Genomic DNA, 26833 nt, shown 5'->3' on the forward strand with positions numbered 1-26833 from the left:
AGCAATAAACAGACTATTAACAAAATTGCACAAGTGGAAAATGATATTGCACAGTGAGAATGAAATAAAATTCCACCTGTAAATATCAGGTTATTGTCAGTTTTGGTTGTGTAAGTTTAAGTGGTCTACTGGGAGCAGTGCTGGTTGTGGAGTCTGACAGCTGCAGGAAGGAAGGACCTGCGAAAGGGAAATAACTTGTGAAACAAGACAACAGCTGAATTTATTGTGATTGAAAAGGAGAAGGGGATACTAAGATGCATTTTTGGGACAGGGAAACCCCACTGGATTTGGATTTGACCATCAGTGGTGAGATGGAAACAACGGCTTCAGTTAAGTGTCTTAAATACATTTTGCTGCTGTCCCCCGTCCACAGCAGTACAGTACTTCGGTTCATTGCAGTAACTACCGTCTGCTTCTCCAAACTGGTGGCATGCCGACCGTCATCTACTGTAGGTAATACACTGACTATGGATAAGTACCTCACACAACCCCACTTCAAAACACCCAAACTATCCCTTTAATATAAAATTACTGATTATAGCTGCTTTAAGATGGCCTCTAATATAACTGTAGATAAATGACCCACATCCTAACAATGAGATTATTTCTTTCTTTGCAGACATTTAATCCTAGTCTGCTCACCTGTTGCTGGTGGATCCTGCTGATGAGCTGGTCCTCTCTCATCCTGAGCTCCAGGTTCAGCTGCTCCTGGTGGAGGAGTCGAGCGATCACAGCTTCCAGATCATTGTGCAGCTTCCTCTCCCTGTCTCTGGACAACAGGAACTCCCTGTCTAGCACCGCTGCAGCCACAAACAACAGACCCGAGTCAGGTTTTGGACCACGAAAACCACAGCTGTAGGCGATTTTCATTAAAACTGAAGATCTGCTGAATGTGTGCCACTTGGACACGTTTTAATGAAAGGTAATGAAAAAGTATGTTGTTTTTACTGCCCACAGCATAAAATAACCATAATGTTTAAAACCATAACACTTTAAATGTGGGGTTGTATGTCAGCTGCTGACATCTCTGGCACTGAAACACTCCTCTCATTCCCACTCCTCTCACCTCATCACTGCACTTGTGTGTCCTTAATACGTTTCACACACATTTCTCTTGGATCTCAGCTCTGTGGCCGTCCTCATCTCACACTTTATGGTCCATATAATGTACATAGCGTAGAAACGATCTATCATTATAGCTGCAACTCATTCTGGTCATCAGCAGAGGTTGATAAAGCTCAGATTTCTCCCACAAATAGGCCTTTTTATGCTTCCGTGCCGGCGACAGCCATGGCCTGAGGCATTACGTTTTCGGGTTGTCTGTCCATACGTATATGTCCCATTCTCGTGATAGTGATGTCTCAGGAACGCCTGGAGGGAATTTCATTACATTTGGCACAAACATCCACTTGGACTCAAAGATGTGCTGATAAGAATTTGGTGGTCAGAGGTCACGTTTTTGGCCAAAACTCAAGAATTCATATGCCAATTATGACAATTTCACACAAATGTCTAACAGAATAACATGACGAAGTGATGACATTTTGGACAGACATGGATGTAAACTACAACTTGACTGGTTGGCGGAGGCATACAACCTTTGAGGCGATAATTCTAGTCTTCATCTCTATTTCACTTTATATTATTTTGTAGTTCAGTTTAAACTAAATGTACTGATTTTATACTTAAACTATGCCCCTTAAAAAAGACACTTGACAAGCAGAACAGACATTTTTAATCAGAAATATGTATCTTACCTCTTGAGGCCTCTAAAAAATATTCAGATGCAACAGTCAGAGAGGGAAAATTACTCTTTGATTAAACCTTGTTCACAACCTGATAGATAAGGTAAGATGAAGTGGACATTTGTTCACATTAAGTGGCCATAAGCAAATCACTAACTGAGCTTATGTATGCCCATGACTTGCCCATCAAGGGACTGGTTTTGGAAATTAGCTTCAGCTATATGCATGTGTACATCAGACACTGCTTCTGCAACTGTCAATGTTTATCTGTATTTTTCCTTTACAAATGTTTTACTTATGGTGCTCAAAACTAATCTGATTACTTTTTCAGTGACGTTATAATGGTTTATTGTTGCTGTGGTGTGTTCTGTTAAATGTTATCTCTTCCCTATTAACCCTGACAACATCACACCAGAGAGTCACGTTTACAGTCAATGAGGCACAGTTTCATTTTCAAGTCACGACCTTTGAAGTTATATTATCTACTATTGGCAAGGTGTAGAGGAAATTCACAGGTTAATCTTCAGCATGTAGCGTGAATCTTTGTAAGTGGTTCATTTTATGACATAAAACCAGATTTAAACATCAACCTAATACATTAAAAAACCCAGTAAATAGGAGGAAGTATGAACGTTTGGATACCACAGTAATATGTTTGTCGTGCCTACATGGTTACCCTAGATTTGTGAAACTCTGGCGAGATGGTCAAGGTTAGATATTGACCATTAGATGACATTACTCTGGTATAATCTGGGACTTTGTAACACTTTAATTGTGTCTGCGGCTTACAGCAGACATGAAAAACAGACTAAAAAGGTCATAATGGCCGTTAACACTAGACTGAATCAGGAGGCTATACTCGGCTCTGAAGTGTAAATGTGTAACTTTATTCTCAGAGGTCAAACAACTCACCTTTATCATGAGCCAGGCGGTTGCACTTGGCCGTCAGATACTGGATCTGGCTGTCGTCTTCGTCCTTTTGTGCTCGGAAAAACCTCCTCATGTTCATCGGCGTTTGAACTGCTGCAAATCTAAAGCTTCTTCCTGCTTCCCGTGATCCTTAGGGTAGGGCCGGTGTGTCCCACATGGTCAGATAGGACACAGTGACTCTCCCTGTACACACAGTCTGTCCTAAAGAACACGGAGCGCACTAACAGAGGGCAGGTTTAAGCATTAATCCAAGCTGCTGTTTTCATAACATGGAGGCAAGGCGTGCTGCAGCTGAAGACGGTCGGGCATGTCATGTCTAGCAGGCAGGCGTCTTTACAGCAGCAGCCTCAGGTCAGATATTTTATAATATAGGATTGTGTAAGCCGTGATTTTATAGAGGAACATACCTTTGGCACTCTCTTGTATTTATGTGTTAGATGTGTGTTGGTAGATTGTATGTCACATATAATCTAAAACTCTTTCATTTTTGCTAATTTCTCATGAGATCCCACACCTATTTAACTTAACGTGGAAAAATTGAAGATTTTCATTTAAATAAATGTCTGTTAAGTCACTATCTATTGCCGAGGGAGGTAATACAATGGTGATTGGGCCTTTTTTCGGGCTATACAAAAAAAAAATTGACGTGATTGGGCCTATTATGGAGGACAAAACCTGCCAAAAGAAGTTATGCAAAGGGAGAATCGTGCATAAATATATAAATAAATAAATGCATACATTTAAAAAATATATATATAATAAATACAAAATTAAAGGAAAATTAAACAGAAGAGTAATAAATAAGGGAATTAATGTAACGGTAAATACATAAAGAATCAATTTAGAACAGAAATATCAGTCTGAGTTTCCAGGGACTACTTTACTTCTTGGTTTTATTTTCTAGCTCGATAATAGAAACAAATAAGAATATTGTGCACTTGTATTATTAAGCCTATAAAGCGCAACAAATAAAGTTAAGTGATAATAAATAGCAGCTAAAGGTTTTGACGATATCTCTTTAGGCAGACGAAGAGGTCACACGGAGGATAGAAGTAGTTACTTTTAAAATATTCTCACTTCTAAGTGTGAAATTGTGGCTCATTGGTAATAATATAATATAATAATTTTTCTTTACTCTGTTTTCTCTCTTTTCTCAAACAGGTATTGATTGTGTCTAAATGCATGACTTTTCATGTTGCTGCTGATGCACTTGATGCCAGCAGAGGGAGACAACCCCCAGCTACTCCTCTCAGTCTGCTGTCAGGTAAGCATGTATTACTTTCTAAACATATTGTATATACTGTTTAACTTAATCTGTGTAAAGGCGGTGATGCTGCCAATGAAGAGTTGGGGATCAATCTTCCTACTAGAGCCACTACCATAGAAGAGTGTATTTCTTTTTATCAATCTCTGGGTTTCAGTTAAGGTTTGTAGTGTCCCTCTCCAGTTACAGGTGCCCACAGGAGGAGGTATAGTTGCCTTAATAAACACTTATTTCTGATTGCAACTATATTATAGTGTGTTATAAACCATTTAATAAGTGTTTATATACTCCTTGTTCTTGCTAGGGCACTTAAAGTGTTGCCAAGCAGTTAAATTATCAGTAAAATCATTCACTAAACAAGCTGATTTCCCTTCAACATGAAAGATTTAAGACAATTAAAAATCACCTCCTTCTACATGATAAGATGTTTTGGCTCTGTTTTTTCTGTCTAGTAACGGGCTGATTCTCCAGAAGTCACTGAGAGATGCTCAACAACAGGACAAACAGATGATATCAGTTCAGCTTATTTCCTGTGAAGTCTTACGAGCCTAAAATGAGAGAGCCTAATCTGATCCCGTTTTGCCAGCAAAGCAAATGCATCTGTACAGTAGTCATTCAAAGGAGAGGATGTTCAAAAATGGCATTTATTTAAAAAAAAAAAAAAAAAAGAAGAAGAAAACCACCATGCTGACTTCTGCCTCTTTAACAGAAACGTTGTAGATAGAAAATGGCGTTGGACATTGACACGAAGCGTCCGATTATTAAAATAAATAAATACAATATCCTCCCAAATGTGTGAGAAACAAAGCGTAACATTTCTCTTAAAACAGAAACACAGAGAAACCCATCCCACAGCTACACACCAGGCTCCGTCACATCGGGGAGTTTCAACGTCAAAACAGAGAGTCACAGAACATTTGACAAATTGAGCTTCATACAGTGTCGTACAGACGTTGGCGCCTCAGGAACACAATATGGAGTTACCCTGCTTGTCCAACCAGAGACTGGCTTATACCACCGGTGGGGTAAATCTACTGTTCAATTAGATTCAAAGTGGTGTTACATAACAATATGCACAAATCATGTCAGTAGTTTTCAATATTCAGTAACTTAGTTAAATACATTTTTAACTGGAACTAAAAAGCTGCCATCGTTATGGTGCTTTTAATACAATCAGTGCTTCTCTGAGGTTGTGATCTCTGGAAGAGTCACGTAACAGACAAGAAAAAATAAATATTACAGCTGAGTGTGAAGTGTTAATCCCAATTTGTAGTGCTAAAACCCAGGAGTCGGTTAGTATTTTTAGCCGTGGGTTCCCTCTGCAGATTTCCAACGCTTTTTCTCTTCTCAGTGTTTTTAATTTATGTAGGAAACACAGCGGTTAACTTTCACTTATTGTTCTTCTTTATAAATTGTAGCTGTTTATGTGATTTAGATGAGAAGACAGATATTCTCATGTCTGCGTTTCAAGTATGGTGCCAGAACAGGGAGGTAATTAGCTTAGCATTAAGACTGGAAGCTGTCCTGGTTTTTAAACAAAACACCCATCATTGTTCCTCCAAAACAATATATATATTTTTAATTAATAGTTTACACGCAAATATTTGTGGCAGACAGTGATTCATTTTGTGTTGTGTTGTAATCCCACTGATCTAATTGTATACAAATTAAACTTTTATGCATATAGCGGTGTGTTCTTTATACTATGACAGTTTTCCTAAAATTTGATTTATTGTTGTTTATTTTGCAATATATCACAATATATTGAATTATAACACCGGTATCATGATACGTATTGTATCGCCAGATTCTTGCCAATACACAGCCCTACTACCAACTTCAATCTTTGAAGTTTACTAATTAACATGTTGTATCATTTGTTTCATCCGCATACAAATAGAGATTAAAACATTACAAATGGTGGTTTTAGAGAGAGTTATGTGCTAGAACTATTTCTTTACAAACAACAGTTTATACAACAGTTTTTAGTGAAAGCACATAAATCCCTCTAAAACCACAATTTGTCATTCCTATATATATATATATATATATATATATATTTGTTTGTGGAGGGATTAAACAAACAATATATGATGTGTTAAATAAGGAGCTTTGGAGTTGCTTTAGAGGCATATTTTTTAACTTTTACAGGCTAGCTGTCTCCGTCTGCTTCCTGTCTTTATGCTAAACTAGGCTAATCACGTCTTGGCTCTAGCTCCATTAACACACAGATATGAGAGTGGTGTCAATCATCTCATCTAACTCTTGGGGGGGAAAATGAATATGCATTACTTACTTTAATGCATGTTCTGTCAATTTATTATTTATATGTGGTTTTAAAAATCTGAAAAAGGGATTGAGAAAGTGAAAATTACACTGTGGTACAAAAAGTGAGTGTTAATTTACTTAAGAGCTTGTCTTAAACTTTCATTGGAAATCTGCTGTGCATGAAAACCCATGGTAAAAGTACGTTCTAGGCTGGCCTACAACACATAACAACTAAAATAAATGAATAAGTTATGAAATTATGGAACACAATCAAAACAAATTATAATACGTCAACATCAGTCCTCATCAAAAATCACATTTTTTGTATCTTCCAGAGAGCACATATTCAAACTGAACCATCCACAAAAACAAACCCCTCCAACATCATTAACATCTAAAGGGAAAATGTTCCAGTGCTTTGACGCGGCAGTAGATGCTAAATTCCTTGTTTAGCTCCCACTCATGCAGTTAAACAGCAAACAGGAGAGCTGCACCTGACTGACTACAGGCTTTAAGCTGCCAACAGATTACACAACCCTATGTACAAATTTCCTTCACACGAGCCGGAGAACATAGAAACACTCCAAAACAAAATCAGAAGTGTGTTTTAATCATGAAAATGCTGGTGTGAGGAAATGTGGACCTAATGTGCTTCTAGAGAGAGAAATACAACACTGAGCGTAGACGCTGGATGCTTTTATTTTGAAGGAGTCACATTTAAAAGCTTAAGGGCTGTTAGTGACTGACCAGGCCTCCGTTATAAGTCGCCCAGCTTGACTCAGTTTCCAACAAGGCCGCTGTCCTCGGGCTAATCCTACGCTAGCTGGCGGCTACTAAAGGCTTGTTCATGCTTTCTTGACCCGACACGGCGAGGCTTACCCAAACACAGAGTGAGGTAACAGCTATGCAAAATAACACAAGCAGCCTGCATCCAGTTGGCACCTGGGAAATCACAGAGTCAGTTTAATTTGATCTCTGCGGTGATGGTGAGGGTGTGTGAATGAATCCTCTCCTCTTAAGGTCAGAGAGGAAACAAACACTCTGCTGTTCCTGAACATTGTCTCCTTATTTTGTGTGATGACATATGACTTTTTATGGATTGCAGACATTAAAGAAATCCCAAACAGAAACAAAGAACATGCTGCTGGAATAAGAAAACTGATTTACATTTACGGGGTTTCGAAAGATGAGAAGGGTTGGTTGGCAGTAACAGCCCAGTTCTTTCACAAACACACACTGATCCTCTTGACTTTCACAGCTTAGCGATGGTAGCGCTGCATTAGCAGAAAGCTAATTAAAAAACTGCATCCTATCAGCTGAATTTTCACCTTTTTACTGTGAGGAAAAATAGACAGTTTCACTCTAATAAGACTGGTTCCAAGTGGAAATGAAGCCTTGGTCTGTGGTGTTGTTGCTTGCAGCTTTCTCGAGAACCGCTCATACAAACAACTTTACACTGCGCTTCCTTCGGTCCTGAGCAATACACCTACCGTGACATAGCTGCGTCACACCGCCAAGTCGCGGTTAATCGCGGTCAAACACCGGTGAAATACACGTATAAAGGTCCTGACACACCAAGCCGACGGTCGGCCGTAGGTGAGCATCCGTCGGCCTAGTTTTTGCAGTGTGTCCCGCACCGTTGGCTCTAGCCTGCCCGTGTCAGAGTTCTCACAGCCGATTCAGCATGTTGAATCGGCGGCGGAGCTTGTTGGTGAGAGAAATCACTCTGATTGGTTGTTCAACTTAAACGAATCAGTGTATGAGAAGAGAAACAGAAGTGAGGAAGCAAACCGACGAGTAAAGTCAAGAGGAAAACCACAGAATACTCTTCTCATTTTTCATCTCGATCTCATCTGATCATTCCAATACACGGATATTTTCACAACGACATGGCCATCTGGAATGAAGCTAAGTGGTGAACGCAGAACGTACGTGGTAGTTGGCCGTCGGCTGTCGTCTTTGCGTTGTGTTCGAGTGCAACTTTTTGGCCAAGACAAAGGCGACGTGAGGCAAATCAATGAGCGTCCTTCGTCTTCGCTAGTTCTTTGACGTTAGGTTTGTGTGTCTGGGTTTAGCAGAGGTAATTTCCAAATAACCCACCAAGTGTGAAGTCGATCGGATGAGCGGTTCTCGAGATATGCGAAGGACATATACATATACCCACAGAAAGAGATTCCTCTTTATAATTTCTCAGTAGTTTTATAGTTAGATTAGTGGTGAAATCTGAGCTTGTATCATGCAGATTTTCCATCAGTTTTCTGCTGATTTACACCTAGCCCTGAACACCCATCTGTGCTCTCAGTGTAGAGAAAGCTGTCTACTAAATAGAGAACGGAGCCCAGACAGGTATGACCCTGTTGTTTTGGTCAGATTAAGTCTCATTCAACATTCAATTGGATTATTTTTAACATATTTTTTCACAGATAACACAAGTTGTTCGCCAGCGCTCATCAGCTTACAAAATGAAAAACACATAAATGGAGAAAATTCAAAAAAACACAAGAGCATAACTAAAATGAGTAAAAATCCAACAGAAAGTCAGCATTTTCCATCCCACTTGTGTCAGTTCAATATGATGCAGGCGGTAAAAAAAAAAAAAAAAAGTATTGCACTGGTTTGGTGTGAGTCTATGGATGGGCGGTCATCATATAAATAACAACAACAAGAACCAAACAGTAATACCATAATAATAATAATTGTAACGCTAATAAAAACAGTTCAGACTAAGGTCCCCCTCCCTCAGCTGTTTTACCACTGCTGCCAACTGAAGTCGTCGTTGGATCCGAAGACCATGAAGAAGCCCAGGATGGTCCCGAAGATGACTACGTTACCCGTTAGCACGAGCGCACACGCCCCCCAGGCGATCTGTAAAAACCAAGGCATTATTAATTCAGGTTAACAAATGCTGCTGCACATGCTGCCAGGCTGCAGAGCATATTTAGGACAGAATCTAGTGGGTGTCAACAACAACAGTTTACAGACTCGTTTCCACTCGCTGCTCTACAGTCGTATATTCACGACTCGCAGCAGGATGAGACATTAAATAAGCTGCCAGCTGTTCAATGCTAATCAGCTGCTGCTCTGTCAGCTCCTCTGCTTTCTGGTCAGACATAGTCTCTTAAAGTAATTTTAATTAATTGCCTAACTGGTTTTGTTTGACTTTTTCCCTCTTAATGTTCTTGCTTGTCAGATAAGCACATTTGCCTGCTGCTGCCTGGAGCCAAAAGCAAACCTGTTGGGCAGAGATAAACCTTCTTGTTACTGCATTAGAGCAAAAGACACAGCTGGGAATATTCAAAATGTATGTTACTGTTAACAAATCCCATGAAAAGACCAAAACGTTCTGGCTTTCCTAACCTCTCTATACATCAGACCGGCACATACGGGAAGATCCCATAGACTTCAATGCAATTTGACGTATGTTTGGATTGTAATTTTAGACTTAGCATCAGATGTTGTGTTGGTACTGTAATTAAATTCAGCTCTTGTAAAAACAGGATGCTTGGGTGAGACAGAACATGAGGACAAACAGTTGAAGAGTGTGTGTGTTCGACCAGAATTAACACAGAAAGCGAAACACTTATTTTGAGCTTCACAAGTTCTGGAGGTGTTGAATGTGAGCCAACAAGCAATGTGACAAGTGACAGATTAAGAGGTGAATTTAATGACGGGAAAGGTGACTTTTTGTGTGTGGTGGTATTGATGCCATATTCTACTTTATGTCTGCTTTCTATGACTATTTTTACTTTAGGTTTTCCTGCTTTGGTGGAGTAAACTACAAAACTGTATGTATGCACACACTGGAGGCATTGTCATTGACGTTTAGTGTAAACGGCACTAAGAAGCTTCTGCGACTTACTACTTCAGCTCTTGCGAAGACGATGGGCAGGCCGAAGGCTGAGATGACAATGCCCGTCGTGAGGAAGATGGCCAGCTCTTTGCAAGCGTTACTGGCCGAGTCTGTGTCGTCGACCACCCTCCGCGAGATGCAGTAAGGGATGGGGGAGAGGATGTAGAAGAAGAGGAGGAACAAAGGCCAGTATTTGCTGCAGAGAGAGAAAAGGATCCAGACAAGTGAATTGAAGGATAAAAAACTAAACAACAGTTCAGCAGCACTCAGCACATTGTCGAACTTCAAAGGTGTATTTTTTGAGGGAGGAGCTACATTTCTACAACCTAATAACTAGTTTGTTAGCGAGAGATTTTACATGTGAACAATTAACTTAACAGCGTATATAACAGTGAATATATATATATATATATATATATATATATATATATATATATATATGAATTAGACTAGGCTATAATAAATAATCTAGTATTTAAGTGGACAAGCCTGTATTATATTGTATTTCAAAAGTATCTGTGGTATTTCTGAACTGCAATTTCTTGTTATTCATTGGCGGACAATTATACAGATACCGATTTATGATGAGCTAAAACTGGCTGATAATATCAGTTAGACTCTACTAATAAATATCTCTAATTGATTTTCTAACAGCCTTCTTCCTCTACATTCTGATGGACTGAGTCATTTAGTATAATGATAACGGCTGAAATGGAAATGAGATCAGATTACAAGTGCCAGATTTTAGGCTGCAGCTCGAGGTCTCTCATGTAGGGACTGAAAAACATCAGAATTGTTTTGAAAAGGCAAATCAAATAAGCCAAGATTTACTGTTTGATAACTGGTTGTGTGGTAATTTTAAAAACTGCATCTTTGTTTGTGGAAATGCTAGGGCTGTCCTCACTCAATGAAACTCTTAGTCGACTAACTCAAACGATTTTCTCGACTAATTGATTAGTTGATTTAATCGACAGAGTTTCTTCACAACGAATCACAAAAGCACCACTTTTAATCTTGTGTCTGCCAGAGATGTGCTCATAAGTTTCTTGGAAATAACTCATTCAGCATAAAAAAGCATAAAAAACGACTAATCGACTTAGAGGGGGCAGCCCTAGAAAATGCACCCCTTAAGTACAATATCCACTGACATGGTACGTGGCTTTAAGCCGCTCTATTACCTAAAATTGGGATCATTTAGGCTGTCAAAATCTTCATTATTTCAGCTGATATTGTGCTTACATGGTATCCTTTGAATTCAAATAGGTCTGGTGTTTGGCCCACTGTGGTTTGATAAATAGTCAACCAATTAGAGTTTTGTTTGCAGGATTGTTATTCTTGGGGGACACCTTCTTACATTGCCACATCCATGAAAAACAGAAAAAAAGTGACAAGTGTGGATGAGACCAACAGCTGTGTACAGGTTGTTGCAAGTCAATTTACAGAAATAATAACCCTTAAATCCCCATATTTCTTCAATCATCTTGGAAAATGTTTTGTTAACTGCTCTGAAAATGACATTGGTGGGGCCGACGTATTTCAAATTACCATACCACAAATACCTGGGAGCCATGTAATATTCCACCATAAAATACTACACAAAAGTTACAGAAACAGGGAAGAACTAAGTGTTAAAATAAAACTTCTTTATCACAAAGGTGGGAAATTGTAGCTTGGGGGTGGCAGTAGCTCAGTCCATTGGGCCTTGGCTTGGGAACCGGAGGGTCGATGGTTCAAGTCCCCGCATGGACCAAGTACTGAGTGTGAACTGGAGAGATGCCAGTTTGCCTCTTGGGTACTGCCGAGGTGCCCTTGAGCAAGGTACCAAACCCCCAACTGCTCCATTAATGCATGCATATAGGTCCTGTTTGTGCACGTGTGTGTATTCGGGCCTGTGTGTACTATGTATTATGTAAAATATAACAGAGTGAAAAAATTGAATTTCTCCTCAGGGATTAATAAAGTCCCTTTCTTCTTCTTCTTGTCTTTGTCTCATGTGGCAGGTTAGTATCAGGGAGCCCCCAAGCAAGTTAATCCAGCCCTGCATCCACACCTGTAACCTAAAGCTGTAAACCTATGATGGGATCACTCAAGGTGCACCTGAGTGTGCCAAGTGTGGACAGTTTTACCTTCACACATTAACATGGTGTGATGGTGGTACTTACTCATACACAGGGAGGGCACATCCTAGCATGAGGAACATGAGGCCAATGGCCCCTCCAAAGGACAGGCTGATGAGAGCTAGCAGAGAGAGACAGAAAGGGAGGACATCAGCATTGGACAATGTCACATTTATCTGTGCAGTGTTTAACCCTCAACAACCCCCATCCTAGCAGCCAGCCAGCAGGGCCCCCTGGCTACTGGAGCTATACCCATGTGATGAATCAGCTGATTTCACTTGTAACAGCATTACATTTACAATCCAAACCATGTTATTTTAGAGGATCATGTTAAACTCTGAAAGCAGGCATTGTGGTTGCTAGTTAACAGCAATTAATCCACTTGCAGAAAGCATCTCTATTGAGCTAATGCTAGCAGTGTAGTGGCCCTGCAGGCTTCTTCACGTTACCGTTAGCAACACGCACCCATCTGCCTGCAGAGTAAACTGACACAGTTTCATAAACTGAGCCGGATTTTAGAGGCTTTCTAAAGTAAGATGGAAAGTGGACGTTTCTTACCTTTAATCCCAGCCATTTCTCCTGGACAAAAAGCTCGACACACAGCCCCGGACGAATGACAACAGTGCCCCCTCCTCGGCTAGCTACCGAGTCCTGCCGAGTCCTGCCGAGTCCGACCGAACCTCCGACACTAGCCTGTCTGTCGCGCTGCCTCCCAGTGCTACCAGAAATATCGGAATTATGAAAGATGAATAGTACTGTAAATAAAAATAACCCAATAAAATATATAAAGGTGAATGATTTGATTGTAAGATATTTAGATAATATAAAAATACGTTTCTGGTAACCTCAGCTTTAACATAAATGGGTGTCCTCGTGATCTGGTGGTCAGTGATGGGAAAGATATTCAAAAGCTTTACTCAAGTAAAAGAAGCATTATAGGCTACATCAAATACTCCATTAGGATGCTGAACAGCTTCTTCCCACAAACGGTTGGGCTTGTAAATGGACTGTGTCCCCTCCCCCCACACACACACTCACATCCAACCCCCCAGCATTAACACAGAAACAGTTTTTAAAGCTAGACACATGTCAAAGACAATTTTTGGAACAGTAATGCAAACAGCACTTTACTATGGACATGAATGCACTTTTCTCTGCTGCTAAACACGACTGCAAATTGTGTAAAATTGTGTCTGAAACGTTTACTTATTTTATCTTTTTGAATTGTTATTTTTAGGTATGTTAATTTTAATACTTATTTATTTATTCTATCCTTTTTAATGCACTGACGGGAGCTGGGAGAAACAATATTTAATGTCCTTCTGTGTATGCAAATCATACTCAGTATGAGTTTCACTCTGTGAAATGAAAGTGAATCTTGAATCTTGAATCATTACAAGTAAAGGGCCTGCATTCAAAATCTTACTGAAGAGAAAGTACAGAAATATTATCAGCAAATGTACTAATTAAATTCTTCTTAAATTCAACTTCTTTAAATCTTAACTTGTAAACTGTAGTAAAGGAAAAAGTACAACATTTCCCTCTGACATATAGTCAAATACTACCAGAAGGTGCTCAAAAATAATCTCAAAAACCTAAACCTTTTATATTTATTGAGACATCAGTGCACACCACTATTTATTAAGCTATTATTATTATCATTATTATTATTGAGAACATGACTAGTGCAAACAAGCAGGGCATATTTACATGTCTTGTTCATCCAAAATATTCTGCCGCAGGTTGAGCAAGATCAAAACCAAATACAAAAATGACAGAAATAAAACTGAAATATAAAAACAGTGCTTTCTCAGATTAATTTATCTAGTAATGAAAACAATTTAAGAGCTCTCTTGTCTTTAACACGTTTCAGTGACTTAGCTACTCAACAGTTTTCACTCATTCTTCCAATATTTCAAACTGGATTTAAGATAAGATAAGATAAGATAAGATCTTCCTTTATTAGTCCCGCAGTGGGTACATTTGCAGTGTACAGCAGCAAAGGGGATAGTGCAAAAAAACAAGATGCATCAGCTAACACAGTAAAAAAGAGCTGAACAAAGTGTAACAAAATATGAACCATTTAAATAAAAGGAAGTATACAAATAGGAGAAGTATATACAGTATTGACAGTAAACAGACTATTAACAAAATTGCATAAGTGGAAAATGATATTGCACAGTGAGAATGAAATGAAATTCCACCTGAAAATATCAGGTTATTGTCAGTTTTTGGTGTGTAAGTGGTCTTAAATTATCTAAACCCAGTTTTAACTCATTCTTCCAATAGTTCAAACTGGGTTTAGTCTTAAAGTATCTACATGTATGCACATTTATGTAAAAAAAAAATCTTCCCAAGTAATAAGAATTAGGTACTATTGCAGCTCTGCAGCAGCCGAACTTTATAGGTTGGCTGTGAACGCATCATTTGCCTGCGTCACTGCTAAGTGAGAAACCACACAGCTAACGTTAGAGTAGGCCTATATCTCCAAAATATTAACTTTTCATTATCACTGAAAAAAAAACATCGTGGTTCATCACGAATCTTCTTGTTTGTGGATTACTTTTATTTTTAAATTATTAATTTAATTGTAAAAAATGAATAACTACAATTCTTGTGTTAACCCGGATGTTGTCACCTTCTACTTCCGCCGACTCTATGAGCCCTAGTGGTGGGAATTCCGGCTCTTTTTAGTGAGTCAGATCATTTGGCACAGCTCACCAACAAGAGCCGGCTCCCAAACGACTCTTTGTTTTACTACTTCTGCCTTTTTATAATTCAGACAAATTTAGCGCTGTTTCGACCTATGATTAGTATGTGTGCACATATATCACTTAAATCATTCAATATAATTATACTTAACCTTATAATTTCCAGAATACCATAATTGTACATGCTGCTTCGTTTCCGACTGTCACTCATCTTGTCTGCTATTCGCGCACCGCACTCCTCTCTCTTTCTCTCCTCCTCTTCCTCCTGCTCTGTACCTGTAGATCGTCAACGCGCCGTGCACTCCAAACCCTACCTGTTTGATGGTATGATCCTTGTCTGTCATCACCTGATTGGTCGCAAGGACTTCATTAACACAACATTCATGGTACGTGTCCACAGGTGCGTTTTTATCGCGAGGAGACGCGACGCTTCCCAACATTGGACGCTTGGTGGGCTGTCCTAGACACAAGGCTGTCCCCACCTGATTGGATGAACGCTTTCCCTGGGTTGGCTGCTGCTCCCAGCTTTCAAACCGGAAACAGTATGGCGGTTCATTTGGAAACGTTCTTCTCTTATTTCACAAAAATAGTTCACCGAAATGTGTTTCTGAGAACATTTTAGGCGAGAAATAATCCATGCAGTTGCTGAATCTGTCTTTATTTTGGATCGAGAACGTTTATTTTAAAAGATTCTTGGGAGTTTCGAGACGCACCGAGTTGCGTCGGACACCTGTGATTTGCATAAAGTAGACTAGACCTCAACTTTATGCAAATGAGGAGCGGGCATTGTGACGCTCCGTTTTTCGAATCGCGTCGCCACGCTACCAGAAAGCATTGTGCAGCTGCTTACATAGACAATGAATGGGGAGCGTGGAAAGCACGGAGCCTGTGGACAATAAAGCTTTCTATTCTATTCTAATTAATTAAAAGAAGAAAAAAAAAACGTCTCTCGGACAGGAGCCGGCTCTTATCGTTCACTTAAAAGAGTCGGCTCTTTGAACCGACTCGTTCGCGACCGACACATCACTACTTGTGAGCCCATTCAGCCAAGATGGCGAGCGGTGGAGGAGTCTCGGTGGCTTCTCTGTGGACTGAAGTGAACCGCTGTGGACAGAATGGAGACTTTACAAGAGCCCTGAAAGCTCTGACTAAAAGTAGGTATCCACATCTGTCGTCGTTACTCTCAAACGGAACCGGAGCTGCGGTTGCACGGTAGACAAACGGCTCCATGTCTTCACTAAGCTAAGCTAAAGCTAGGGGCCAGCTGTTAGCATGTGGCTAGGCTAACACATGTTAGACATCTACTTGTCAGGTCTGTAAAACACTGAGTTAGCTTCATATACCAAATGCTTTTTACTAATTGTATACTCAAGTGTTTTAGCTACAAATGTAGGTTTTATGTTAAGTAATAAAGTGATATTTTGCTCCAGAAATGCGCCGTCCTCTCCTGATGAGTGACGTGTCCCTATAGCAGGGGTCTCTAAGCAACCTGCGTCTCTCCAGCTCCTCGCGAGTGGCTCCCTGTGGACTTATTAAAAAATGAATAACTGTTTTATTGTTTACATTTTCATTTTTATTTATCTTTGTTGTAGGTCTATAGTACGAGGGTATGACGGGGTATTAGGGGCACATTGAGGAAAAAAATAAATAAATCTGAGACTTCGAGAATAAAGTCATGATGTAACGAGAAAAAAGTCAAAAGTTCATGAGAAAAAAGTTGTAATTTTATTAGAATAAAATCAAAATTTAAGAGAAAAAAGTCACAAGTTTATGAGAAAAAGAGTTGTAATTTTATTAGAATAAAATCAAAATTTAAGAGAAAAAAGTCACAAGTTTATGAGAAAAAAAAGTTGTAATATTATTAGAATAAAGTCAAAATTTAAGAGAAAAAAGTCAAAAGTTCATGAGAAAAAGAGTTGTAATTTTATGAGAATAAAGTCATAATATTACGAGAATAAAGTCACAAGTTGATGTAAAAAAAAGTTGCAATATTATAAGAATAAAGTCATAAATTTAAGAGAAAAAACTTGTAATTTTATGAGAATAAAGTCATAATATTACGAGAATAAAGTCACAAGTTTATGTAAAAAAAAGTTGTAATATTATAAGAATAAAGTCATAAATTTAAGAGAAAAAAGTCGTAGTATTATGAGAATAAAGTCAATATTATAAAGTAGTAATTTTTACGAGTTATTTCCTTTTTTACTTGTAAAGTATGACTTTATTCTCGTAATAATACGACGTTTTTTCTCGTAAAGTTATGACTTTATTCTCCTTATATTGCGATTTTTATTCTCCTAATATTATGACTTTATTCTGTAAATCTCGGATGTTTTTTCCCCTCAATGTGACCCCTAAAACTCTGTAGTACGTTTGCACTTTGGCCCTCACTGCATTAGACTTATATATACTCTATACTATATGGCTCTTTTGATAGTAAAGGTTGCTGACCCCTGGTCTAGCCTTACAGCTAACTTATCATGTTGGGGAGCTAAACCAGCCTTCATTCACGAAACCGTTAAAACTTGTATTCGCTGTTGATTCCTCTTTTAATAATCTTGTTTTGAGTCAATACTATATATTTTTCTTTAATCTGCATTATTAATGAATATTTCGGCTGTGTGTTTGTGTCCTCTTCTGTCGCAGTTCTGCATGAAAACAGGGATGATGTGACGGCCCATCACTGTAAAATAGTTTGCCTTGTCCAGATTGGGAGCTTCAAAGAGGCGCTGAATGTCATGAACACACATTCAAAACTGCTCAGCAGGTAAACAAATGATTTATATTTCCTTGTTTATAACTCTTACATGTGTTGATTAGTAAAATGTGCATTCTATACTATATAATATGATATATACAGGATGCATATATACAGTATGTGTGTGTATATATATATATATATATATATATATATATATATATATATATATATATATATATATATATATATATATATATTCATAACAAGAATAAGTAAGTAAGTAAACAATAAAGATGTAATAAATAAGTAAATGCTTTGCCATGCTTGATTCTTTACACCTACTTGCTTGCATGTCTTGCGATTTTCTCTATTTCTCTGTTGAAATAATGTTTTTTTTCTCTTCTCTCTCAGTGATGTTGTGTTTGAGAAGGCGTACTGCGAGTACCGGCTGAACAGAGTGGAAAGCGCCCTGAAGACCATCGAGGCTGCTCCTGAACAAACAGACAAGTTGAAAGAGCTCTACGGTCAAGTGGTACGGCTGTTTAGAAATTATGTTATTGCTGGATGCTTTTGATTTGTAGACTGTTTACTTTTGAGACTTTTAAGGGGAAAGAAAACTGTGTTCCTGCCCACCCTCTTGTTGATGTGGTGTATCTTGCAAAAGCACACAATTTGTCCACAAGATCTGACTGATATGAGCTCTTAAACTGATGTGTATTTGTGGCTCAAAGCTGCTGAATATTGATATGAAGTATCTACTAATCTAACCTTGTAATTTTTATTTTTGAATATCTTTTATATCTCTCTACTCTCAAAGAGAAACATTTTTATTCACTGAAGCTTGTGGTGTTTGATTTAAAGACTCCTGCTCTCTCTTTTCATTGTCTAGTTGTACAGACTGGAGCGCTACGACGACTGCAAGTCCGTCTACACAGATCTGATCAGGAACTCCCAGGATGAGTACGAGGAGGAAAGGAAGACCAACCTCGCTGCTGTGGTGGCTTCTATGAGTCAGTGGGAGGAAGCTCCGTTGGTAAGCACTCCTCTACAAAATGTATTTTTGGGCTTTTTGACAGTCTATGTTTTGAGTTAACTCTGGAACAGTTTCTTTCACTTGAATGCTGATTATAACAAAATAAAGTAAAACGACTCAGGAGCTCATATAAAGATACTTCTTCAAATGTTTTTTACCAGTATTAATAGGCCGATATAATAACGATAGTTTTGGAGCAGAAAAAAAGCCGATAGCTCAGCCACTATCTGAGCCCAGTTGTGCCGTTAACGATAGTTTGTAAAACGTCCTATCGGTGTCTACCTTTTAGTATGAATACCAGAGAGGAAGAGCTCAGACAGTCTGACCATGCTCAGCTCAAGGTTACTGGAACTGGAGTCAGACTGGACGTGTCGCCAAGCAAATGACTGTGCGTTTATTTTATTTTTTCGGTTATTAAGATGAGGTGTTATAATGTCTTCTGCAGGAGGATTTAGGTCTTCCCGAGTCCACGTATGAGCTGTGCTACAATGCTGCCTGCGCTCTGATTGGCCAGGGACAGCTAACAGAGGCCAACAATAAACTACAACAAGCAGAAGGTCAGTCCTTCTCTGTTCTGCCTTCTCGGTCAAGTGTTTATCCTTTTTTAATTTGACATTAACTGATTATTTTTCTTTCACAGAGCTTTGCAGAGCCTCGTTGGCAGATGATTCTGTGAGTGTTGCTTTGTTTTTCTAAAACATTTAAGCATCTTTCCATAAGACGGTAGAAGGTGCTTCAGAGACGATGATGTGATGCACTTTGTGAAACTTTAGATTTGTGTTTTTTTACCTTGAAAGATCATTAAGTGGAAAATGAAAAGAGAGTGAACCCTCATAGAATTTAGGACTTGATAATGAAAAAGCACAAACAATTATGAAATCTTATTTTCAGTAATATTTTTTTATCTGGAGAGTGAAGTTGTCTTGTTAAATCTTACTGAACAGAAGGCAGCAGCCAACATTTTTAATTCCCAGAAATAGTCTGGACAAAAAATAAGATTGGTATTTTGAAATTGATATTTGTTTGAGTTGAGATGTTACCAAGGTAGAGGATGGATGGCAATAAAATATTGATATTACCAGAAACTACAAATTGATCAAGTAGGAATTATTATGGTGTTTTTATTTTTAAGAAATGTACAACACTGCCCATGCTTGTCTTAATTCCCTCAGGATAATCACTGTCATTGTCACTTTCAGGATGTGACTGAGGAGGACATCGAGTCAGAGCTGGCCGTCATCCATTCTCAGATGGCGTTCATCATGCAGTTACAAGGTCGGACAGACGAGGCCCTGCAGCTCTACAACCAGGTCATCAAGCTCAAGTGAGTGCAGCATTCATTGCATTTAAAGCAGATGATGGGAATGTAAATAAGACATGATAAATGAATTACACTCAAAATACTAGTGTATGAAGGTGGAGAGAGAGCCTGTAACCATAACTGTATAAATACAATTTAAGAGGCGCTAGATACATTTTTTTTTATATCACGGTTATTGTCAATACCGGTATATCACGACACCCCTAGCTGTGATGGCAATTCATGCTACATTTGTGCCAGAAACAGTTTAAAAGGCATTTCTAAAGTCCACACACAACTTGTACTTTTTATGTGTCAACAGATGTCAGATAGATATTCCATAATGTGCTCTTAATTTGCAGGCCATCAGATGTTGGGCTGCTTGCTGTGACCGCCAACAATATCATTACGATAAACAAGGTGAGTGTGTGACAAATCTTACCAAGTTAAATATTTCAACATAAAAGCAACAGCAGCAGTGTTTTAATTAAAGCTCTGTTTCTGTTTTCTTAGGACCAAAACGTGTTCGACTCAAAGAAAAAGGTGAAACTGACGAACGCTGAAGGTGTCGAATACAAGCTGGCGACGAAGCAGCTGCAGGCCATCGACTTCAACAAAGCCCTCCTGGCCATGTACACTAACCAGGTAGCTAACAAGCTGCTGTGAGTCAGATGAAGAGGATGAACAGAATTTTAGATTTAATTACTGATGCATGATGCATTCTTTGCTGTTTGCCATCAACAGGCTGACCAGTGCAGGAAACTGTCATCCAGTCTTCAGTCTCAGAATCCGGGTCACCCGCGGCCGGTTCTCATCCAGGTCGCTCAGCTGTGCAGAGAGAAGCAGCACAGTCGGGCCATAGAGCTGCTCCAGGTAGAAATGACCAACACTGCTGGATGTATTCAGTCTGATTATTCTTTGTTCCCCCTTTTTAGTTACTGCAATAATGAAGCTTATTTAGTATGTTAAACAGGATTCTATGAAATGGTTTAGTTCAGTTTTGTATGCATTCAGTGATTTGTATTTTCTTAAGATCATTCTTACTGACTATTCTTTTGTTTTACAGCAATTCTCAGACCAACATCCAGAGAGTGCATCTGGCATTAAACTGACAATGGCACAACTCTATTTAATACAAGGTACTGGCATGTTTTTATATTGATGACGGTTTGATGCATTTAGAAATACCTTGCTCTCTTAGGACTTGATATCAGTTAAAAATGTTTTGGCTTCCTATAATAAATACATGCATATCTTTGTCAAATGAAAGCATGTTTTATTGGTTAAGTGGGTAGTTTATTCAGTTTCTAAATCATTGGAGTGCCTAAATAGTGGCTGCATTTGTGTTATAATCCTCTGTTTTTTTTTTTTTTTTTGGGGTCCTCAGGTCACGTAACAAAAGCTTGTGATGTTCTAAGGTCCATTGAAGAGTTCAAGCACAAATCGGGGATGGTAAGGCTGTTTGGATTTGTGACCATTTAGTTACTGCGTAAACTCTTTGATTTAGCTTCAGTCAACTCTCACAGTGTTCATCTTAACTGTGTCAATCTCTCCTCAGATTTCAGCTCTGGTAACGATGTACTCCCACGAAGAAGACATTGACAGCGCTATTGAGATTTTCAAACAAGCCATTGAGCACTACCAGTCTGAACAGGTTTGTGTCCGACATCTCTCACTCTGTTGCAAGTTGATATAAGACAATAGTGATTCTTTTGTGACTCTAGTGAGTCTTCCTGTGAACTGGGTAGCAAACTTTGGCGACGATGGCCACCTACAGAAACTCAAAATATAAACAATTCAACATTCATGGAACAAAACAAATCCACTGTATTTGATTGATGAGTCATCTGCAGGAACGGCAGTTCAGGAAACATTGCAGCATTGAGGGCTTCAGAGAATAAAGTCTAAACATAGATGGAGTCAAATTTAAAGTAGTTAAGGCTGTGGGTAATACTTTCATCTGACAAGACAAGCCAACACATGAACTCTTTTGTGATATCTGAATGTGTTTCCACTGTGTGTAATCAGCAGCCTGTTCTTCCTCCTCCACAGACCGGATCCGCTGCACACTTGGCACTTGTACGAGAAGCTGCCAATTTCAAACTGAAGTACGGACGGAAAAAAGAGGCCATTAGTGATCTGGAGCAGCTGTGGAAGTGAGTTACAGCCCTGCAAAACACTCTGAGGTTCAACATGTGTCGAGTATTTGGGAAGGGGGGGAAACACATAATGTGCTCCTTAGAGGTTATTTCACAGATGTTGATTCTGCTTTTTGTTTTATCAATCTCGTCGGCATGATTTCAAGTAGCTCATATGTTTATTGAGTTCTCAAAAAGGTTGATAAACATCGTTACAATGTGCTTATAGAGCAGAAAATACAAATTATAAAATGAGAAACTCAATGTGAAGGCGAAGCATTTATTCATTTACATATTTATGCAGCACATCTGTGAGTGTGTGCGAGATTTAAAGGAATAGTTCTGGTGTTTTCTGACTATGGATAAGTACCTCATACAACCCCACTTCAGAACATCCAAACTATCACTTTAACATTTCTATTTTTTGTGTTAGTTTATGTTTGTCAGGTGATGGTCATTTTTATTGCAGCATTTGTTTGAATTCCTTCTTTTACAACAATGAAGCTTAATTTGTTTATTTCTTCTTTAAACAGGCAAAACACCAACGACATCCACACACTGGCACAACTCATCTCGGCGTATTCTTTGGTGGACACGGATAAAGCCAAATCGTATCCTTTTCACCTACTGAAATTATTGAAATGGAAGACACTAAAGCTGAAACAATAAGTTTTTAGTAGTTGGCAACTGTTTTAGTACTCTTTTAGTTGTTTCAGACATTTTTCAAGCGAAAAACACCAAACAAGTTTCTCAAATGTGAGTTTTTTTCTGTGATATAGGAATATCTTTGTTGTTTTGGATTAATGATCAGATAAAATGAGGAATATGAAGACGCCTCCTCAGTTTTTATGAAAATTTAAAAAGGCATTTTTGACATTTTATAGACAAAATGATTAATTAGTTGTGAAAATTGTTAGTTGCAGCCCTAGAAGACCACACCATCGATGCTATTGACTAGTATGATGTTAATTGCATCGAACATAGCATTGGAGCTCCATCATTTATCATCCAACCTGAGATTATCATGATATTTTCATTTTACTGTATATACACTACAAACTCTTGTATAACATTACCTTTCTAAGAATAAAAATGCAAAAACCCTTAGTTTAGGACTCTTTTAGATGACCTTATGATGGTGCAAATGAAAATGTACATTTATAGCTATGTCCTTAGCATTTCTCTCCAGCCTCAGCAAGCACCTGCCCTCTGCAGACACAATGGCGCTCAATGTGGACGTGGACGAGCTGGAGAACTCCCACGGGGCCACCTACGTCAGGAAAAAGGCTGCTAAGGTCACAGTAGAAAAACCTTCCAAAGAACAAAGGTAAACCCTCATTACTCTCTTCAACATCGGCTTCATGATGTTCATAACATTTACTAAATTTAGATTTATTTTTGTTTTTGTTGTATTGAGCAGAGTGAGAAGGATGAGCTTAGTTTCATTTTCACCTCCTCAATGCTAAAACTTTTGCGTTTTCTTTACAGCCAACCAGGCGAGATCAAAAAGAAGAAGAAGAAAAAGAGAGGTAAGCCATTAATCAAATATTGTTTGTGCGACAGATTATTTCCAAAATAATTAAAAGGTCACTTGCTCTCAGGAAATATTAGGATTAAAGTAAAACAAATCATTACTATTCAAAAGGTCTTTATGTCCTCTTATACAATAGTTCATTGAGTTATATCATGTGTACACTTTTAAGATGGGTAAAGTATAATCTGTGAACACTACTGACCTCTATGGTAAGGAGGATGGAACCTGCCAAAAGTCAAAAATAAATAAATAATTAAATAAATGACTCAATATGCCATTAAATGTACCAAAAAAATATTTGGAATAAATGTAGAATATAATAGGCATTAATTCATTGATCAAATGTGACATAAATTGATATTTCTGTTTTGATTTGCTTCTTTATTTACCTTTGAAATAATTCCCTTATTTATCTTCTCTTCTATTTAGTTTCCCTTTTATATATTTATATATATTTATTTTACAGTTGATTTATTATCTTTTAAATGTATTTATTTATTTATTTTGGATTCATTTCTATTAACTTTTAAATTTATTTATTTATTTTGCATTTCTTATTATTTATTTTAAATCTATTTATTTATTAAATTATGTATTTATTTATTCATGCATTATTTTCCCATTGGCATTTCCACCCTATTTATTTATCTATTTATTTATGTATACATTTCTTTGTGCATTTCTGCTGCAAATGAAGGGTGTGTCATTCCTCTTACACAAGATACTTTCAAAATGATATATTATGCAGATGGTTTTTGACCACAGATCCGTCTCATTTATTTACTCACAGAACACTGAGCTGAGTGCAACCTTTCAGTGATTCTTCCTGATGTTTATGTTTAGGCAAACTTCCCAAGAACTGCGACCCCAAAGCGACCCCTGACATTGAGAGGTGGATGCCCATGAGGGAGCGTACCTACTACAGAGGCAAGAAGAAGGGGAAGAAGAAGGAGCAGATAGGAAAAGGCACACAGGGAGCGACGGCAGGAGCTTCGGCCGAGCTGTGAGTAAAGAAAGAATCACATGCATATGCACATCACCTGCAAATGGAGTTGTCTGGGTGCAATTTCCTGTAATTGAAACCCAGTAATCAACTGCACTAATGGAGGAAAAGCACCAGAGATTGTCCTGTTTGATTCCCTGCCAACAAATCCTCAGTGGAGACGTCCAGCTGCTGTGCAAAAGAAACAGCTTGTGTGTTATTTAGGCCAAAATAAAAAATATTCTCAGTGTTCAAAATTCTACTTGAGTAAAAGTACTAGAGTATTACCAGAAAAATGTACTTAAAGTACAAAAGTAAAAGTACTCAATATACAAAATGACCCCTTTCAGTGTTTAATTATGGAAACTTCAAGGTCCCGAAATATTTGTTTCTTATATACAAGATAATAAGTTATTATCGTGTGCTACAAGATAATAAAAAAAACATTTTGGGGGGGGACTTCAGGGCCTCTCATAGGGATGTGGACCTTTTAATATATAACAATTCATCATATTTGATAAGTTGATCACATGTTTTGTACATTATTTGTAATGAAATTAGGTTTGGATAACAGTAGACTAATTACACAAGACACCTACGACAGGTCTGGATCACTTGCAAATTGTGTTCGTAACGAAGAGAAAATTTTAAATATGAGAAAATTGGTGAATGTGATGAGTTCTCTTAAATTCTTGCATGAGGCCCAATCTGTGACACGATCCTGGCTCATATTCTGTTTCAGGGATGCCAGTAAGACAGCCAGCAGCCCCCCTACCTCCCCCAGACCAGGGTCTGCATCTGGTTCATCTACAGCCCCCGCCAGCAACGTAGTCCCCCCACGACAGCAGAAACCTGCAGCCTCGGGGGCCACGCGCAAGAAGGTACCACAGAAGAAGAAGAAGGGAGGCAAAGGAGGCTGGTAGTCGGAGGGAAGCAACACATGAGGCAGAGAGGGGCCATGAGATACGGTGATGTCTCACCAAGAAATCATAAGCTTTTCTCTTTTTTACGTTTCAAGTTAAATTTACTTTTGTTCTGGATATTCATTTAAATATGTGAAACCAAAAGTTCCCCTCTGTTGTTAAAAGTACAGAAGAGGGAGAGTATTTAAAGGACAATTCAACTGAAATTAACTTTTTGTTGCTCTGCAAAAGCAGATTTCAGCAGTGTTTCTGTTTTTTCTTTTTAACTCATGACCTTCTAAGGTCACAGTAAAATGGATTAAACTGCAGATGTTGCCACCTAGTTTTTCATTAAAGGTCAGAAAACTGTTATCTGATGCTTTTTTTGCTTTTTTTTGTTTTTGTTTTTTATCAAAATGACTCACATTCGTCCCCCTTGTAATGTGTGAGGTTTTCACAGAGACACTGCATACAGAAACATCTGTAAATGTCTTTAATAAAATGTGATAATAGATTGTTTGGTTGATCCATCCAACCACTATTCAATGAAGTTTCAATTGAATCATTAAAATCATGTCCCTATTCACATCATCAGATTTAACATTTTCATTTAATTCAGTGTCATTGCTGTATATTATAGCATTTTTTCTTAATATTGTTAATTAATAACTTAAAATCCACAGATCAATTCAAATGGTTAAGACCGTAGAAAATAAACTGCTTTTGCATACTAACTTTAAGTCCAATTTTGGGAGAATTGTCCTTAATATCTCTTGGGTCTGAGTATTAGGATCTCATACTCTGGCTGTTTGCTTCATGTTTCCTTAAATTGTCCCTTTACTTTCAATCAGCTGCAAAGATGCAACGTTAAAGAATATTTATTTTGAATCCCTGAGTTGGTCTAAATTCAAGCAAAAGAATTTAAATTCTTGAATTTAAGTCTGTCCAAAGCATGTTTTAGGACCAAACAGGTGTCCCTTTTTGTTAAGTCTTAATAAAACCCTTAACAATGACACATGACCCTTGTGCTTCCTATAACATTTAACTAGATGGCTACTACCCTTGAACTGCATTTGCATTAGTTGATTTATTTTTGATGGAATTGAATTTCATCTGCTTCTTTAGGTAAAAAGAGAGGGGTTTTTTTGGCAGTAGGAGCCCCCTGGGGGTCACACAGTAGATTGATATAAATTGTAATTTATTGAGAAAGAATAGAATATGAATCTGCCTTTCAGAATAAAAGCAGGTAAATATAATTTTGTTACAAAATTCTCATAGAGCAACTCGAGTAAAGCGCTGACTAGCTGATGTTAGGAAACCGTCCTGTACATAAATATACTAACAAAGCAAGTCCTGGC

At 38.2% G+C, this 26833-nt stretch overlaps 3 protein-coding genes and 1 long non-coding RNA gene across 6 annotated transcripts in view; 2 read left to right on the forward strand and 2 right to left on the reverse strand.

The window, feature by feature from the left end:
* Nucleotides 1-3022, reverse strand: part of LOC119494589 (protein Daple) — a 17133-nt gene extending 14111 nt beyond the window's left edge. The window contains exons 1-2 of one of the 2 annotated variants that reach the window (XM_037780581.1): nucleotides 2658-3022; nucleotides 643-800 (exon numbers count right to left, since the gene is read on the reverse strand). In XM_037780581.1, the coding sequence (XP_037636509.1) occupies nucleotides 643-800; nucleotides 2658-2754 (255 nt within the window). In that variant the 5' untranslated portion in view covers nucleotides 2755-3022. The remainder of the gene's footprint in view (nucleotides 1-642; nucleotides 801-2657) is intronic. The other variant, XM_037780582.1, reaches the window with a different exon arrangement.
* On the forward strand, nucleotides 1532-14412 carry LOC119494591. Its single transcript, XR_005208247.1, has 3 exons — nucleotides 1532-1617; nucleotides 4102-4105; nucleotides 14403-14412. It is a non-coding gene; the product is annotated as an uncharacterized LOC119494591 (long non-coding RNA).
* Nucleotides 8116-12905, reverse strand: leprotl1 (leptin receptor overlapping transcript like 1). Of its 2 annotated transcripts, none has more exons than XM_037780583.1 (4): nucleotides 12733-12887; nucleotides 12220-12295; nucleotides 10067-10253; nucleotides 8116-9072 (listed from the first exon to the last, which is right to left on the reverse strand). In XM_037780583.1, the coding sequence occupies exons 1-4, from the start codon at nucleotides 12746-12748 to the stop codon at nucleotides 8956-8958; spliced, it is 396 nt and encodes a 131-aa protein (XP_037636511.1). In that variant the 5' UTR covers nucleotides 12749-12887; the 3' UTR covers nucleotides 8116-8955. The 2 variants fall into 2 exon arrangements, with proteins under 2 accessions (XP_037636511.1, XP_037636513.1); XM_037780585.1 differs by lacking the exon at nucleotides 8116-9072 and adding an exon at nucleotides 9319-9439 and having other exon boundaries at nucleotides 12733-12905.
* Nucleotides 14413-15873: 1461 nt separating the features above from the next.
* On the forward strand, nucleotides 15874-26488 carry srp72 (signal recognition particle 72). Its single transcript, XM_037780220.1, has 19 exons — nucleotides 15874-16039; nucleotides 17532-17652; nucleotides 17998-18118; nucleotides 18476-18619; nucleotides 19065-19176; nucleotides 19260-19291; nucleotides 19819-19943; nucleotides 20282-20339; nucleotides 20433-20564; nucleotides 20664-20792; nucleotides 20986-21058; nucleotides 21307-21371; nucleotides 21478-21573; nucleotides 21972-22075; nucleotides 22591-22668; nucleotides 23247-23384; nucleotides 23546-23586; nucleotides 24435-24594; nucleotides 25316-26488. The coding sequence occupies exons 1-19, from the start codon at nucleotides 15937-15939 to the stop codon at nucleotides 25494-25496; spliced, it is 2013 nt and encodes a 670-aa protein (XP_037636148.1). The 5' UTR covers nucleotides 15874-15936; the 3' UTR covers nucleotides 25497-26488.
* Nucleotides 26489-26833: the final 345 nt, after the last annotated feature.

This window comes from Sebastes umbrosus, chromosome 9 (assembly GCF_015220745.1).
Source record: "Sebastes umbrosus isolate fSebUmb1 chromosome 9, fSebUmb1.pri, whole genome shotgun sequence".
Lineage (NCBI taxonomy): Eukaryota > Metazoa > Chordata > Actinopteri > Perciformes > Sebastidae > Sebastes > Sebastes umbrosus.

What these genes read in the sequence shown, in the direction of transcription:
- leprotl1 (XM_037780583.1), bottom strand. An exon ending in TGTGCCCTCCCTGTGTATGA is followed by an intron (nt 10,254 to 12,219) that starts GTAAGTACCACC and finishes CTCTCTCTGCAG; the next exon opens with CAAATACTGGCCTTTGTTCC. An exon ending in TCTTCGCAAGAGCTGAAGTA is followed by an intron (nt 9,073 to 10,066) that starts GTAAGTCGCAGA and finishes TGGTTTTTACAG; the next exon opens with ATCGCCTGGGGGGCGTGTGC.
- srp72 (XM_037780220.1), top strand. Translation starts at nt 15,937, where the DNA reads ATGGCGAGCGGTGGAGGAGTCTCGGTGGCTTCTCTGTGGACTGAAGTG. An exon ending in AAGAGCTCTACGGTCAAGTG is followed by an intron (nt 18,119 to 18,475) that starts GTACGGCTGTTT and finishes TTCATTGTCTAG; the next exon opens with TTGTACAGACTGGAGCGCTA. An exon ending in AGCACTACCAGTCTGAACAG is followed by an intron (nt 21,574 to 21,971) that starts GTTTGTGTCCGA and finishes CCTCCTCCACAG; the next exon opens with ACCGGATCCGCTGCACACTT.